This window comes from Tiliqua scincoides, chromosome 2 (genome assembly GCF_035046505.1).
Source record: "Tiliqua scincoides isolate rTilSci1 chromosome 2, rTilSci1.hap2, whole genome shotgun sequence".
NCBI classification, from domain to species: Eukaryota; Metazoa; Chordata; class Lepidosauria; order Squamata; family Scincidae; genus Tiliqua; species Tiliqua scincoides.
The window spans coordinates 116,212,998-116,229,051 of record NC_089822.1 but is presented as its reverse complement, the minus strand read 5'-3'; the positions used below and the strand labels follow the sequence as shown (position 1 = coordinate 116,229,051).

The window sequence follows — 16,054 nt, the reverse complement described above, 5'->3', positions numbered from 1 at the left end:
ACTGGATACAGCGCAGTCCCTTTGGCCTGCCTGTTCCAGTGCAAGTTTGGATTGTGCTGTAAAGCACTTATAAAAGCTGCTTTTATAATTTGAAAAATGGTAATGGATGCCTTAGTTTCCTTTAGGATATATATATATCCCAAGGGCAAGGTGGGGGAAAATGTAACATTTACTAGAGCAACAGCACTGAATGTGAGCCAAATTGGCCTGCTCTGAATGAAGAGCTCTCAATAGTTGATAGGATGTAATAAGAAAAAGTTGATAGGAAGCAGGGATGGGTAAGTCCAGCATGGCTTGACTCAAGTCGAGTCAGGAGTCTTCACCCCCCTGGGACTCAACTTGAAAATGAGTCCTAATGGGCAGACTTTCCTAGTCATCCAGAGCATTTTCACAACTCAAAAAGCAAGCAAGAATACCCAGACACAGATAGACTCAAGTCTGCATGCATGGGGACTGAGTGCTGAGTCAGTGTCCTCAGATTCGAGTCAATGCCCAAGTCACTGATGCAGGTGACTCGAGTCTGCTCGAGTCAGCAAAAAACCCATTTCTGCGACGGGCTCAAGTCACCTGACTTGAGTTCTCATCCCTGCGACGTAATGAGAAAACGTTTTCCTCTGAGCATATAACAAATGTGTTTGTAGAGTCATAGCCTATTCCCACATCTGGGATCAAGGCACATTCCCTATAATTCAGAGTACAAGACTTGCAGGGGGCCTTCAGCCCTGGCGCCTCTGGTTTTTGCAAGAGGGAGCTATTTGACTGACTTGTCATTAGACATCTAACAGACTTTTAAGCTTCTCCCCCACCCTTGCCAAACACATTCTTTAGCAGGCATTAAAGTGCTCCCAACAATTGTATTGTATGCCTAAGGCAGTTGGCTTGTTGCCAGAACAAATCTGTTGTAAGAACAAAAAGGAGAGAGGAGTAGACTTAACTAAGGCAGTAAACTTGTGTCTGGGTTATACCACTTCAGACTGGAAATGGGGGAATCACATGATGGAATGTTTCTCCATACAAAACATTCCCTGCATCCAGAAATGTAGCATGTCTGAGAGAAGAGCTCACCAAAGCCTTTTATCTGACATGATCATTTTCCATGTTCAAAAATTTTTTCATTCAGTTGTATGTGCTCCAGCCTGCAATCTAAAATTGTAAACCCCAGAAACAGGTTTACTACTTGCATGAAAACCTGGCAAGAATCAAGGTAAGGTAGGCTTTGCTCAGGGAAATGTGACTGACATTTCGTTAAAGTAAATTCATTAACTACAGAAGGCAGCAGGAGGACAACTCAAAGTTCTAATAAGTATAGAGTGGCTCTCCAACCTTGCAAGTACTCTCCCACTTGAATAGCTAAAGGCATTTTCACTTGGGACAGAAAAGAGAACACCCATTTGTCTGAAATGCAAGATTTGTCTAAACAAAGCAAAATTGTCCAGTAGCTGATTGGTCAAAGTTTCAGGATTCACAAATGGTACAAATGACAACTTCACACAACAAATGTAAACAATTTTCTGCCACAAGATGCGGCAACAGCCATTTGCTTTAAAAAGCTTTTTGAAAAGAAATACCAGATGCATTCAAAGAGGATAGACCTATCAACGACTACTGTATTAGCCATAATAGGTAAATGAAATGGACTGAGGCAGTGTACCTCTGAAGTATCAGATACTGTGCTCGAACAATAGGGAATGACTCATTTTCATGCTTTGTTTGTGAGATTCCCAGAGGCACATAACTGGCTGCTAGTCATGGAAATGGAATGCTGTTTTAGCTCAGACTAGGGTCTTTTCCAGCAAAGCAGATTCTTTAACATAATTAACAGAACAGAAAGCAGAAAAGAGCCTGTTTTAAATCCAGTGCACTTTCTAGTCATTTGTGTTTGCAGTCAAATTACAGGGACAGGATACATAAATGTAAATACCATTTGTGAATACTGTTTAAGGGTTAACACATCAGTTGGTCTCTAGATTGTGCAGATTTAGTGACTCCCTCTCTGGAAGAGGGGAGGGATGAGGAAAAGTATGTGTGTGGGGGGTGGTCTTTAGCGCTCATCACCCTAACAAAGTTACAGTTTCAAGAGTATCTCAGCTAGACACTGAGATTGGGATTGCCATTAGAATACAAAATGAGCTGCTGAGTAAGAGAGGTTGATCTAAACCCTAATTAAACATGAAAAACGGTATGTGAAAGATAGTATAAGCAAATGATCTCTTGGTCACGGGAACAAAAATGTGGGAGAACTACCAGACTTTGGGGATGATGCATAAGAAGAGGAAATAGCTGGCAGTCTGGTCTGACTAGTTCAACAGGTTGTCACACGAGACAGTGAGTGAGAAAGCTTTGCAGTACTGTACAGAACAGTGTTTATCAATGTTTGTTCCCCCACTATACTACTTCACATGGTCTACCACCAGAAGTAACTGGCATTGATGTCATTACCAGTTACTTCCAGATTGAGAGGCCAGACACAACGCAACAAACACTGGTAAGAGATTCAGGGCAGACAGAAGGGGTTTTTCAAACATGCGAAAAATGCACACTAGAGCTCTGCCTGCCAAGCTCAGCTTCCTACTGCTGCTTGCCAGTTGTTGCTGCTTGCCAGTGTACCACTGGACACCACCTCTAGTACCACCAGTGGTATGAGTGCCACTGGTTGAGAAACACTGGTATAGGGAACAGTAAAAGGTATTTTGTCCCCAACACTGCAGGGTATTTTTTAATTCTTTCCCATACTACTCTTAGACCTTTTGGGTTTTGCATGCAAGACAAAAGCAATTCCTTCAAAAGGGACTCTGCATATGCTGTGACTCAGATGGACCTATCTACCATTTGCATTAGACAAAAGCAACAGTCAAGTAGAAGAAAGGGCAACAAGCAGGATATCAACAAAAAGGTTGCACTTTTATTCCTTAAAAAGGACAACATTCTGAAGATGCCTGGAAGGATTCTTAATGCAAAGTATTGGTTAATGTCCAAAATATTTCAGGACCTGAGCCAGGCCTAAACCACGTATATCAATTTTTTTAAAGTGTCACTGACAAGTGTCACTCATGGTGCCTGTCCCCCACCCCCAAATCACCACAGCAATCTTCCACCTGTCCAGAGAAGGGTGAAGATGAGACTTTGAGATCAGACAGCTTGGGCCAAGGCTTTCTGTATTTCATGTAAGCATCCTTGGAATCTGTATTTCATGTAAGAATCAGATTTCATTAAAATAAGCTCCTTAGGGTTGCAAGCACAGATTTGAAAATGTGGGTAAGGCCCAGTAAAGTCCCAGAAGCCAGAGAGAAAGAAGGAGTGAGTAGAGGTGGATTTCCACTTTAAAGAAGTGGAATGCTCTCCATAGCTTCTTGCATATGCTCTTAAGGAGAGTGGCTCATGCTGGTAGAAGAAAATGGGGAGCCAGATTTAATTCTTGGGATGTCAGCTGCTGATGCTTTGAGGGCAAGTTATTTTCTGCATACTTTCCTGAACGTGAAACCATTTCTAAGCCACCATTTTTGAAAAACCTTCTACATCACAGCAGACAGAAAATTATATTTTAAATGTATGTACCTGAAAGAAGAAAATACATATATGTGGGAAATGAAATGTTTTGTAATACAGAATGTTAAGCAAAGTGTTGCAATGTAATTTAAAATGTCTGAGTGCTAATGATCTTGCAAACTTAATGGAAATAAAACTATTCCCACACAATTTTGTAAGTGCCTCAAAAATCAATCCTTTTGCACAAGTACTGAAACAGCAAGAGATGTCTTGGAAACAAGTTGATGATTTGAGGGATTAAAGATACACTGAACTTGGAAAGAGAGTGCTAAGCCTTAAGCAATGCTAAAACCATTATCCCCAGCAGGATGAGGAAGCATACTGGCTGTACTTGTGGAGCACAGCCCTTATATGTAAATCAAGTGTGAAGCAGAGGCAGGAAGTTCTCCCTTAGACTTGTGCCCCATGTCCCACCTCCTGCAAATCTGATTGGTGAAAGAGACATTATGCAGCAAAAACCTGCAGGTGCCTGGCCCCAGATCTTTTACCATCTGACCAAATATGCCAGTCTTGGCTTCCTCCTTGTGCTACCCCAAACAAGCACAACACTGTAAGTTAGGGGACCTGTTAATTATTCCCAATAGAATGAGACATGGTCACATTTGTGTTTGGCATCTAGGCTGGTCCCAGCCTTGATGAGGTAAGTTTCTTGACCTTTTGCCCAAGCTCCACCCCCTAAAACCATTTCCTCTGTACACCATAAATTGTCCCATCCTCTTTATTAGTTTCTCCACAACAAGTTGGTGGATGTATTTATTTTGATACCTGGGATACAACTGGTGCTTAAATCCTATCATCCCATCAATGGTCACAAAGTGTTTAGGTGTTGTATTTTTTGTGTGTGTGTGTGGCTTCATTCCTTCAGCAGTATGGATTGTTTCATTAATCTGCAACTCAAAACGATTTGCTTCACCTGACTCTGGTATGGGACACATTTCACTCCTGTTCTTTGTATGTGGCAATCTAATAACAGTGAGGGTTAAATGATGACAATGATCAAAGCTGGATTAAACCATTTTGGTGCCTCCAGCAAGAAATTTAAATGGAGCCCCCCTCTTTACCCTCAGGTAAAGGTTGTGCCCCCTTAATTAAAATGGGGCACAGTTCTCTAGAAACAATTTCCTGCACAAGCTTCATTGAAATGAATGGGAGCTGCACAAGATGACATTCCCAGAGGATGATGCAGGTCAAATCTGTTCATTTGTTCATCTCCTACCCTGCTTCCCTTAATTGTGCCCCAAACCAGTCAGGTCACCCTTGCCTCATAGGAGGGTTGCCTTTAGTGGCAGTGGTGAAGTTAATTAGCTAGTTAAATGCCTGGGGAATCCTGTTTTAGGGCAGAGGACAGTCGCCTGCCAACCATATGACTTTATCCTTAGCTGTAAACTTTTTGGCAAGTGTTTAAGGCAGCGGTTCTCAAACAGGGGTGTCATGATGCTCCAGTCTGAGAAGCTCTGTCTGGGGCTGGGGAAGGGAAAGGCAGCAGCACAATCCCCAGGTATTTTCACTTATCCAGTTTTCCAATTTTCACTTATCTGAGCAAGCTCCTGCCTCCTGGCCTTGTGGGGAGCCCTGCAGAAGCCTCTGCAGAGCCCCCCAAGCCTCTAAAAAAGTAAAAATAAAACCAATTGGAACCCACTTCCTATTTTCCGATCGCAAACAGGAAGTGGGTTCTAACTTTTATTTTATTTTTTAAACTTTTTTAGAGGCTTCAGGAACCTCTGCAGGGCTCCCTACACCCCCAGGAGGCAGGAGATGGTTCAGGTAAGTGAAAATCATCCCTGATCAGCCCCAGTAGCACGATTCTGAGGATCTTGCTGCTGCCTTTGCCCCGTCCCCACACACACTTACCTTGGTTCAGAAACAAGGAGTTTGAGAGACAAGGGTTTTTTCCTGTTTTGATCTAGGCCAAGTCCTTCAGAGACAGAGAAGGCATGAACATACATTCAGACCTACCCTGCCAACTTTGTGTTCAGCAGTTGTGCAGGCATCAATGAATGTCTGAGCAATGACACTCAGGTTGGCATCCACATTGTCTGAGACACGCACATCGAAAATGAATTGTGGGTTCTTGAGCGTGTTCACCCAGAAGCGTAGCAACAAACTGGAAAAAAAAGGACAGAAAAATTGAGTGAGGAAGGGCACTCATCCCAGCCTCCATCTGACAACTTTCAGTCTCCACCACTGACCAGTCCCAAACCTCAACTTCCCATGGGTGAGAGTGCCTCAGCCAACCTGTGCCCACCCCACCTGTTGGTTTTCCAGATGTGCAGTGTCTCTGGCTCATTGACCCCATGCCGTGCTGCTAGCTCATCCAACAGGTCAAAGAGATATTTGACAGCGATGGGTACTGGACGGTTCACACTCAGCACAGCTTGGAATGCATCATCCACAAACTTCTGCAGTGTCCCCTTTGGAAGATGAAAGGGAGAAAAAGGGGGGGAGTTTAGAGATCCACAAGCTCATAGGAACTGGAATCATCTGAGAAGCACCAGTTGACATAACAGGCTGGTCCTACTATAAATGTTATCACAGAAGCCCAAAGATGGCAACTGAATAATCCAAAGTTCTGCACTGTGAAGGACCATCCTGCCAAGGCCCCAGCTTAGACTGGAGAAGGTAAGGCAGTGGAAAGCGGAAAACAGGGAAGACAATGATAACAATGATTGTTAAGACAATGATAAGGCAAGATGGAGAAGTCATCTTTTTTTTTTTTCTCTTAGAAAAGGATACAAAGTTTGTTATATATCCCCCTTAAGTGAACACTGGCTAGAATCACTTAGAAACAGCTGGCATCTAGGAGTCTCGCCTTCTTCCAAATAATTTTAAGCCAACAGTTAGGCATGACAAACTGGGCTCTTATCTCCAGTGAAAACATTCCTTGCTCCATTCTCAGAGGATCTGCTAGTAGTCAGTTCTCTTTATATATGAATTCACTATCCGCGAGGGGCAGAATTGCCACCTATCTCTCGTTATCTGTGACTCTGCAAATACTGCAAATTATCTGCAAATACTTATCTGCAAATACTGTGCCAGTGCACTTGGGGTGAGGGGGGACGGGCTTGGCTACCTGAAGGCTGCTCAGGGGCTGGGGCAAACTCAGGGAAGGAGCCAAGAGACAGGTGAAGGAGGAGAGCAGGTGAAGTAACGCCCTCTCCTCTGCTGAAATCTGAGGCTTAGTTGTTGAGGGATAGCCAGTACAGAGAAACTGCCATCGCCACAACCTTCAACACATCAAGGTATATCCAGCACAGAGAAGGAAGCATCAGATGCTGGAGAAGTTGATGAGCCCTCACTATCACCCAGCCCCATAGAATTAAAGATTCAGATTCATAAAGTTCATATAATATATGGTAAAGAGGGTCTGGGTCCTGGTACCTAACCCCATTTTCTTCCACAGGCTCAATGATTCAGTATCCACTAATTCAGCATCCACTAGGTTTTCCAGGAACCTAACCCTAGTGGGTAAAGAGATCGACCCCATAAGAGTAGGAGGGGGCTTACCTGGCCTTCCCTGCTGCCAGTAGGGGGTCACTCCTGCACCACGGGTAGCTAGGCCCCAGGAGCTGGGAGCTGGCCCACCTCAGGAGCAGGAGCTGCAGGGAGTGGCATGGAGCCGGGAACCTGGCCCATCACAAGGCTCCCAGGCAGGAGAGCCTCGCCTTACTGCTCAAGTGGGCAGCTGGAGTAGCTTGGAAGAACGGCTACCTGCTGCAGTGTCTGGCCAGACTGCTGGCTGGGCTGGGATCTCGTGAGATCTCGGGCCAGAACTGAAACCGGAATGGGTGGGGCTGGCCACCTGGGCCACCGGCCTCGTAAGGGGCCTGGCAGCCATCAGGAGAGGTCGCTCCTCTCCTGGCAGCTGTAGCGTTGGGGAGGTGGCTGTGTGGAGCAACCGCTCTATCCTTCCCTCTCCTGTGCCCGACTTAAAAGGGGTCCCAGGGACCCCAGCCCTGGGGCTGGGGAACTGACCCTGGGGCACCCAGGGATCAGGACCCACCACGGTTTATTGTGGCACCAGGCCACCCCAGCAAGGCAGGGGCTTCCCCTTCCAGGAGTCATACCTCAGCAGTCTGCAGGTGATGCAGGAAGAGCAAGAATTGGGTGGGCCATCCCACTACCAGGACCCCCCAGGGACATAGCAGATCCCTCTACCAGGGGCAGGACTCTCTTGTCACAACCAGGGGCCACTCCTGACCAGTACTTCTGGACACCCGCTGAGGCCACTTGGGGCAAGGTCCTGGGGGAACGAACCAGCCTGTAATTCTGCCCAAAGACTGGGGGCGGCATTGTTCTATCTAAGGGGTACCTGTGACTTAATAGGGCTCCCATGAATGTGAAGAGCCTCACAAGATTAAACCAGTTGCATAAAACAAGCTTCTGGGCTCCTCATACTTCCGTTCACCAAACGCACCCCCCAGCGACCAGAACCTGCCCCGCCTCCCCTGTAGACCCCCAGTGGCAGAACCTGCGCCTGCCATGGATATCACAGGCATACACTGAGGAATACCCAGTATTGCTCTCAGAAACTTCTGCCTTCCACCGAGTCATTCTGTTAGTCCATCTAGGGCAGTGCAGAACACTGGCCAAGTATCTTGTGTGATTACTTCATGCAAAGTGAATTAATACCCAGAACACACCCAACACAGCCCTGGGATTGTCCACTGCAGAAGAATGTTGGTTGTGATGGGTTGTGTTGTGATGGTTGTGTTGGTTCCCTGGCTTTCAGAGAAGCTTGGTCATCACTACTGGTGTTTCCACTGAGAAACCTCTGATAAGCTTCCACAAAATCCCAGTTTGAAAGCCTAGAGCAGGGGTGCCCAAACCTGGCCCTGGGGCCACTTGCAGCCCTTGAGGATTCTCAATGCGGCCCTCAGAGAACCCCCAGTCTCCAATGAGCCTCTGGCCCTCTGGAGGTTTGTTGGAGCCTGCACTAGCCCGACGCAACTGCTCTCAGCATGAGGGCGACTGTTTGACCTCTCACGTGAGCTGTGGGATGAGAGCTCCCTCCACTGCTTGCTGTTTCATGTCTGTGATGCAGCAGTGGCAGCAAAGGAAAGGCCAGTTTTGCTTTGTGCAAGGCCTTCTATAGGCCTTGAGCCATTGCAAGATCTTCATGTAGTCTTTAAATTCATCTTTAATATATTCATTTATGTAAACTTATGTAAATTTATTCAGATTTTAAATGTAAATTAATTATTTTTCCCCCAGCCCCTGACACAGTGCCAGAGAGATGATGTGGCCCTCCTGCCAAAAACTTTGGACACCCCTGTTCTAGAGAATGAGCAAATCTGGGGACTCAATGGACTCAAATGTTCCTGTTCCTTACCTTCATGGAAAGCAAGCGGGTGAGGTAGATCTCAGGAATAGCCTTTGCACGCTCCCGCAAGCTGCTGCGCCGGTCTTGTTGCTGCTTTGTGGGCTCAGGTTCCTCAGAGGGCTTCACTAGGTGCCAGAGGCGCAGTCCCCCCTCCTCACCATCCTCTAACATTGGTGTATCTGCAAAGAACATGGTAACATCCATTAAAATGGAAGGTGGGCCAGTCTGCCCCTTAACTAGCAGTTAAGGGCAGTCATCTGTGCACACCTGATGCTTGCAATGACTGTGATTGGGGCATCAGTAGATAGCAGCAGCAGCAGCAGCAAACCAAGGTGTGAGGATAATGATGGTGCCTGAAGGAAAGAAGAAGCAGAGGCTCACAGGGCCAGTTGGTGGCTGGTGGAGCTGCTGTGCTTTGTAGTCTACCTACTGAGAAACGAAAGGTATTGGGCAATAGGGGAAGCCTATCTAAAGCTTCACAGGGCAAGAGCCTGGGAACTTGCATCAAAGGCCACAGGTATACTACAAAGCACAGAAATGGATTTACAGTGTTCCTACAGAAGTTATGCCTTCCTTTTGGAAAAGGAAACAAAAGAACCATTTCTATCTAGTCTCATAGCAGGAAAGAAAAAACCCCAACTGTGCAGATAGTTTCTGCAGAAGATTTGAAAAAAAAATTAGATTTTTCCTAACTAGCCACTTCATTTTGCAAAAGTAATTTCAGACACTGTCTCACTGTGGGGTCCACTTTCTGGCCCGGCCTACCGGTTGCTGACATTCCTAACTCCCACTGACAACCTCTGATAGGAACTATTCAACCAGCTCTTGTAACAGAATAAGAAGACAATCCTGCTGATTTTGAAGAAGACTCCAGGATGCAGGGAAAATGGGAGATTATCTAGTTCTTTGCTGGCCACAATATGTAGAACTGTTCAGCTGAATTCAGCTTTTTGGGAAGCCACGGGTCATGATGGAGTTGAATCCATCATATGATGAGTTTGATTCATTATTTGCTTTGCGTTATTCTGAAAGTTTATAAAACTATATTTTAAACAAACAACAAGCTTGGCAGCCCTGAGCTAGAGCATTGCCTCCATCACCAGCACTGCTTTGCCTCAAACAGGACAGGACACAAATGATGGAAGAAAGTGGGGGGGGGGGATGCTTCATTGCAGGAGACAGCAGTGGTTCAAGAACAAGACAGACTCACTTTCTCCAGTGAAGAAGTTCTGGCCTGTGCCTTGTGAGATGTCATTGTGAAGGCGGGGAATGAGACCAACTGTGGCACCATCTGGAACCTGAGGATCAGAGAAAGGAAAGGGAAGAAAGCAAACAAAACAAAGTTAAAAAAAAACAACAAGGAACTGAGGAATAATTTATGTGAGAGAATGAAAAACAGAAAAAAGATTCCTCCTACTGTGACATAACCAGGGAGGAGAAAGGGAACGATTCCCAGCTCCTCGTGCTATAATCTGGTAGTATCTCGGCAATGCCCAGCATGGAATTCCAGAATCACAGCCAAAATCTTCCTCAACCAGCTACCAGATAGCAAAACACAATCTTGCACCATCCTCTTTCTCTAACACCCACAAGTCTAGGCCACCTGAACCCACATCTTTCCCATTTCCTCTGAACCACAATTAGAACCCATGAGTCTAGGATCCTGATTTTCCCCTCATCTTAAATCCTCCCCCAATACCCCATACCTTGTAATGTTGCAGAGTGTTCAGCCTCTTCCATTGGTTCTGTGTGACGGATGTCAAATCCTCATCAGAAAGAGTCAGGTGGCCAGCAACACCTGAGCGCCACTCTGAGAATCATAGGAAGAATGGTACACAAGAGTCTCTTCTTTCCCCCTCTCCCTACTCCCCCAGAAGTCTTCACAGCAAACCTCAGCTGTACTTTGACAGAGACCTCTTTATGCTCCCTCTCCTCTCAGAAGGGCAACCCAATCCTGAGCTGCCCGGCGTGCGAGGCTCCCATGGCGCAAAATGGCACTGCGGCATCCAGTATGCACCAGGCAGTCTGCGGCAGCTCCTCAGGAAAGGGTAAGGAAATGACTCAATTCTGAGGCAGCTGTTGAGCTGGTGCAGAATCAAGGAGTCCCATGTCTGCCCGCATGGCCCAACATGGGGCTCAAGATCCAGTGGAGCTGAGCTCCGCCAGTCCCACCTTCTGTCAGCTTCTGCTTCCTCCCCCACCAGGCCTTCTCCCCACCCTTCCCCACTCCCTCCTCTCCAGAACCCATCCCCCCACCCCAGTCATCTCTCTGCCACCCAGTGGTCCAGGTGTGTGCAACGGGTCCAGCAAAGGAGCTGGGCTAGCTCCAGCACTGGGCCTGCAGTAAGGTTTGCAAACATGTCTCATGGCACATTTGCAACAGTAAGCTGGCACACCAGGCTCTGGATCGGGCCCTGAGTTAACTATCCTCAACATAATTTTTACCCCTCATCCAATGCAAGACCCATAGGTGTAGGGAAGACTCCTTACCTAAGTCGAGAGAGTGCACAGAGGGACGTTGAGAGAAAGGTACACCTTTGTAGACCTGGTCCAAGATCTTCTCCTTCACCTGGGTGATGGTGTCTGTGTCAAGGACACGGGCTGGGATGCGCTGGGTCTCTCCACCAGCACCTGGACCACCCCCACGCACCAGGACAGTCAGACTGAGAGGCCGATACTCCACATCTTCTCGCAGTAGCCGTCCATCATTCAAAGTCCGCTTGGCCTTGCCTGTCACAGAATCTACTGGGCCTTTGTCAACCTGGTATTTGATGGCTCGGAAGAGCATGTATAGGGGCTCACCAGCCACTTCCTTCAACCAAAAGGGGGGAGGGAAGAGAGAGAGAATGAATGAATGAATGAATGAATGAATGAAGGAAGGAAGGAAGGAAGGAAGGAAGGAAGGAAGGAAGGAAGCTTGGCTCTCTGAGTTGCAACAGTCTTCTCTCTGCTGCGCACCTAGCCTCACACCTGCACAAGGAGTGCAGTGGGATGGAGTCACTGACCAGGCATGGCAGGGATGAGCATGCAGCTCCAACAAGCTGGCTGGCTGGCAGGCATCAGGGATGGCCTGACCATGAAGTCACATAGGCAATGGAATGTGGACACCATGAATGAAGACAGAGTAGGAAGCAAATGCAATGCAGAGGAAACAATCCACTGGAAAATTGTCCTACATAAGCACTGAGTTCATTCTAGAAATGCCACGGAATGCATACAGTCATTGCATGCCTGCCTAGTGAACAACAGCACGCACTGTTTCAAGCAACAGCATGCACCGTTTCTAGCCTGCCTCTCTTGACTGAGCTGCCTGCCTGATGGGGTCTGTGGAGCTCCTCCTGGTGCTACCAGCCAGACCAGCCGCTATCTGGTGCCAGTAGCAGTGCTACCAGGAGTGCAGTGTGGTACCACCTCTGGGGGTCTGGCTTTGCTGGTGGCAGGCAAGGAAGCAAGTGCCCTCCCTTGTGCTGCTGCTGATTGTGGGTGTGGAGAAGAGGTTGTGGTGGGTGTAGCAACCCTCTGACACCTCTGGTCCACAGTATAGGTCAGGTGTCTTTCTGAGTGAGCGGCGCAACACATGCTGGCCAGAGTACATGCCAGCTCAAAGTACTTTGAGTTGCAAGGCCTCTGAACTGAGCTGTGTCATTCCTCACTGCACTGCCTGCATACTGCTTGCTTGACATTAGGAGGGTTCTCCCACGTCCAAGCAATTTTGCTGCTGTTATTGTGGGACGCTGGGTCGGACAGTGGGTACTTTGGCCCCCCAAAACACCCCTCTGTTCTTCTAGAAACATACCTGGAAAATAACTGTCAGTCGCTGTGTCTGAGAAGCATGTCTCATGAATTCATGCCCCCCATGATTCAGCCTGCCTGTGCTATAGCTAAGCTCACAGAGGCTTACCTATGGGCTTCCACCGGCCCATCCTGTGCCCTCCTGCCTCACCTGCAGAAATATCCAGGCTGTAAAATGTTTTTACTGTAAAAATCGGCATCTTGCTTCTGCTCAGTGAAATAGTCTGTCAGCTTGTCAAAAATGCTGGTTACTATAAATTTGTAAATCGGGCCGTACAGATTAAACAGTTCAGTCTCTTCTACAGTTTTTCTCTTGTCTAAGGAGAAAAAAACTCTCCTTGGACTTTCATTCTCTTTTTCAAAGGGTTTCCTAAAGCCTGTGTATTCAGACTAGGTTTTCCAAACAGACTTTTCCAATCCATACGCTCTTGTAAATACAAACGCAGTGCATTTGTGCAAATAGATTGTTGAGCTGGGATGCATCCTCACTCCTTCCCTGCCTTGCCTGTGAGGTGAAGGGGGGGTGGGTTTCATTACGGCTGGGCTGGGGTTGTGGCATGAGGGAAGGGAAGGGGTCGGTACATTCTGCACTGCTGCCTGACAGGTAGGATGGGCGGGGACAGTGGGCGAGTTTAAAGTGAACACCAAGACATGCATTAAGCCCAGTGCAGCCCTGTTTTCCTCTGCTGAGCTGCGGTGGGCTTTCTCTTGCTCGCTCGGTTCACACTGCCCCACACCCTCCTGTCTGGCCAAGCTGGGATGCATCCTCTCTCCATGCCATGCTGAAGTGAATGGGGGATTTCTTTCACTGCAGTTGGGGTGGGAAGGGAAGGGGTTGGCGCATTCCCCATTGCTACCTGACATTGGGATGGGTGGGAACAGCAGGAAAGTGCTCAAAGGGAACCCCAAAGCACCCACAGAGCCTGGCAGCAGCCCCATTTTCCTCTGCGGAGTCACAACAGGCTTTTTAAAGGGGGTGACTTGTGACTCGAGTCCTTTTGAATCATGAAAAGGCAACTCAGCAACTCGGAAAGTGCCCCCATTGTGACTTGTTTTCAAGTCAAGTTGCCTTGGGGGGGAGAGACTTGCGACTCAACTCAAGCCATTTGGATTTGCCCATCCCTGGTTATGGCCCCTTGTAATGAGAAAGGAGTGTGTATGGGTGTGTGTGTGCATGAGAGTCACTATTTAGATTTTCTGCCTTTAAGCACCAATACATCTTAGGCCAGCTCTGGTTGTCACAGCTGTGGGAACAGAATGCCCCACAGAGCCCCAACAAGTCACAGGACTACCAAAATCATGCTCTTTCCCATTCTCATCCTCTTCTCATCAACCACAGCCTCCAGCTCCTCTCTTAAGCTTGGAGTGCACAATCCAGACATGCCACATTGCTTACCCTGAGATAGGAATAAAGACAGATGGACATCCAATTGGTCAGTAGTTTTTCCACCATGGTTTCTGTCCTACAAAATAGAAGTGCAGCTAAGTAGAGTGGTTTCAGTGATATTCCACCCTTCCTCACATCAAGGCTTCTTACCAGAACATGCTTCTTCTCAAAATCCAATTTGGGGTCAGCTGCCCTCATCCAAATTGCACAGTATAAACAGCCCACAGAGCCCGATATGCCCTAAGCAGATTGCCTCTATACCTATGCAGAAGTCCCTTTTATAAAACAAATAATGGTTTTTTAAAAAGGCCTGAAAGATGTGCTTCTGATCATAAGAAGAGTGATTAAACTTTGTAAAGGGTACTAGCTTGTTTAAAAGCAATATCTCTCAGTAAGATTCCAAAATGTATTTTAGTAGAAAGTAAACAAATAAACTGAGCAGCAGCAACCAGCAACACTTTGAAAATTTATTACAGTATAATATTTTGCTATTTACCATATTCAAGTTTACGCTTTAATAACTTCTTGGGAAGGTAACAACTAAAACATTTTTAGCACTGCATCTTCTTGTTCTGACAACTAGCCACATGGATCAACTTTAGCCAGGCAAATAAATTCCTGCCAGTTAGCCCCTCTAACATAGATGCCTTCACCAACTATGCAGGCAACCATACTCTAGGACAGTGATTTTCAACCAGAGTGCCGCAACACATTGGTGTGCAGTGGTCTGCAGGTATGCTGCGGGAGTTTGGGTCCTTTATTAGCAGGGCCATTGGGGGATGTAAACGGTGGCATTGCTATGGGGGTGCAGGGGGTGCCGCCTGCCCCAGGTGATGCATATGAGGGGGGTGACACCACTAGTGACCAAAATAGCTAAAATCGTGGTTTGTAGGAATAATACCATCGTGTCATATACCATTTGATGCATAATTTACAGCAGAATGCAATGAAACAAATTGTGTTGAAATATCTGTTCCATCAACAGGTACAGCCAAAAAACCAGCGGGGGCGAGACAATGGCACATCACCATGCCCACCACCCAGGTTGTTGCCCCGCCCACTGCATGGGAGGAGGTCCATCATGGTGGTGATGCGCTAGTCTCCCACACCGGGTGACACAAATCCTAGTAATGCCACAGGATGCCACCTTCCACTGGCAGAGTGATGTCTTGTCAAACGTAAAAAAAATGGATGATGTGCCTCGACAATTTTAGTGCCATGTCAGAGTGCCATGAGATGAAAAGAATTGAAAATCACTGCTCCAGGAGAAGGCATAAATACCTACTGGATATTTTTTTTTAACCAGGAACCAGCTACTTTTTCCTCAGCTATTTATCAGGTACTCCTCAACACCATCACGTCGCTCCATTCATAAATGTCATGGCTCCCTTCAACCCCAAGACCTACCTGCGAAGCATGAGCTTGGGATTGCGGGCAACACACTGGGCAGCAAGGTCACTCAGCAGTGTCTGCATGATGTCTGTCAGGTACTCCAGACGTCCATGAAGTGCCAAGGAGAGAAGCGATGCCACGTGACATCGATCTCGCTGCGAGAAGGTCGACTGGGCCTCTAGTGTTCGGATTAACTGAGAGGGGCAGGAAAAAATGTAATCACCCCTCCAGTCAGAATTCCTGCCCTCCACCACAGTACATGTGATTCCACACCTTTACCAGAACTGGAAACAGAGCCCAGAGCAAGAGCAGACATGTTCAGTCATTCTTACTGCACATCAAAGCACACATATATCTAGGGGTGCCAGGTTGCAGACCAGAGGTGAACACTGCATCTTTACATTTCCTAATGCAACAGATTTTTACCTGCAGCTTCTCCTGCTTGTTTCCCCTCCCCAACCACTGGTTCCTTCGTACCTCCCCCTACCTCACCTAATACATGGCATGCCTGGAGTTGTGCTGTTACAGTAAACAGCAGGAGGAACTGGTGGGAGGAAAAATGAGCATCTTCTCCTACTGCATCTGGACAGGCAAAGCTACTGTGCTGGTCTCCAGGC

At 47.2% G+C, this 16,054-nt stretch overlaps 1 protein-coding gene across 2 annotated transcripts in view; it reads right to left on the bottom strand.

Annotated features, from left to right (window-relative positions):
- Positions 1-16,054, bottom strand: part of PLXNB3 (plexin B3) — a 75,843-nt gene that overhangs the window by 13,137 nt on the left and 46,652 nt on the right. For both annotated transcript variants that reach the window (XM_066617886.1, XM_066617887.1), the window contains exons 24-31: positions 15,453-15,631; positions 14,055-14,121; positions 11,357-11,678; positions 10,573-10,676; positions 10,077-10,164; positions 8,876-9,045; positions 5,797-5,957; positions 5,503-5,650 (exon numbers count right to left, since the gene is read on the bottom strand). In XM_066617886.1, coding sequence (XP_066473983.1) covers positions 5,503-5,650; positions 5,797-5,957; positions 8,876-9,045; positions 10,077-10,164; positions 10,573-10,676; positions 11,357-11,678; positions 14,055-14,121; positions 15,453-15,631 — 1,239 coding nt within the window. The remainder of the gene's footprint in view (positions 1-5,502; positions 5,651-5,796; positions 5,958-8,875; positions 9,046-10,076; positions 10,165-10,572; positions 10,677-11,356; positions 11,679-14,054; positions 14,122-15,452; positions 15,632-16,054) is intronic.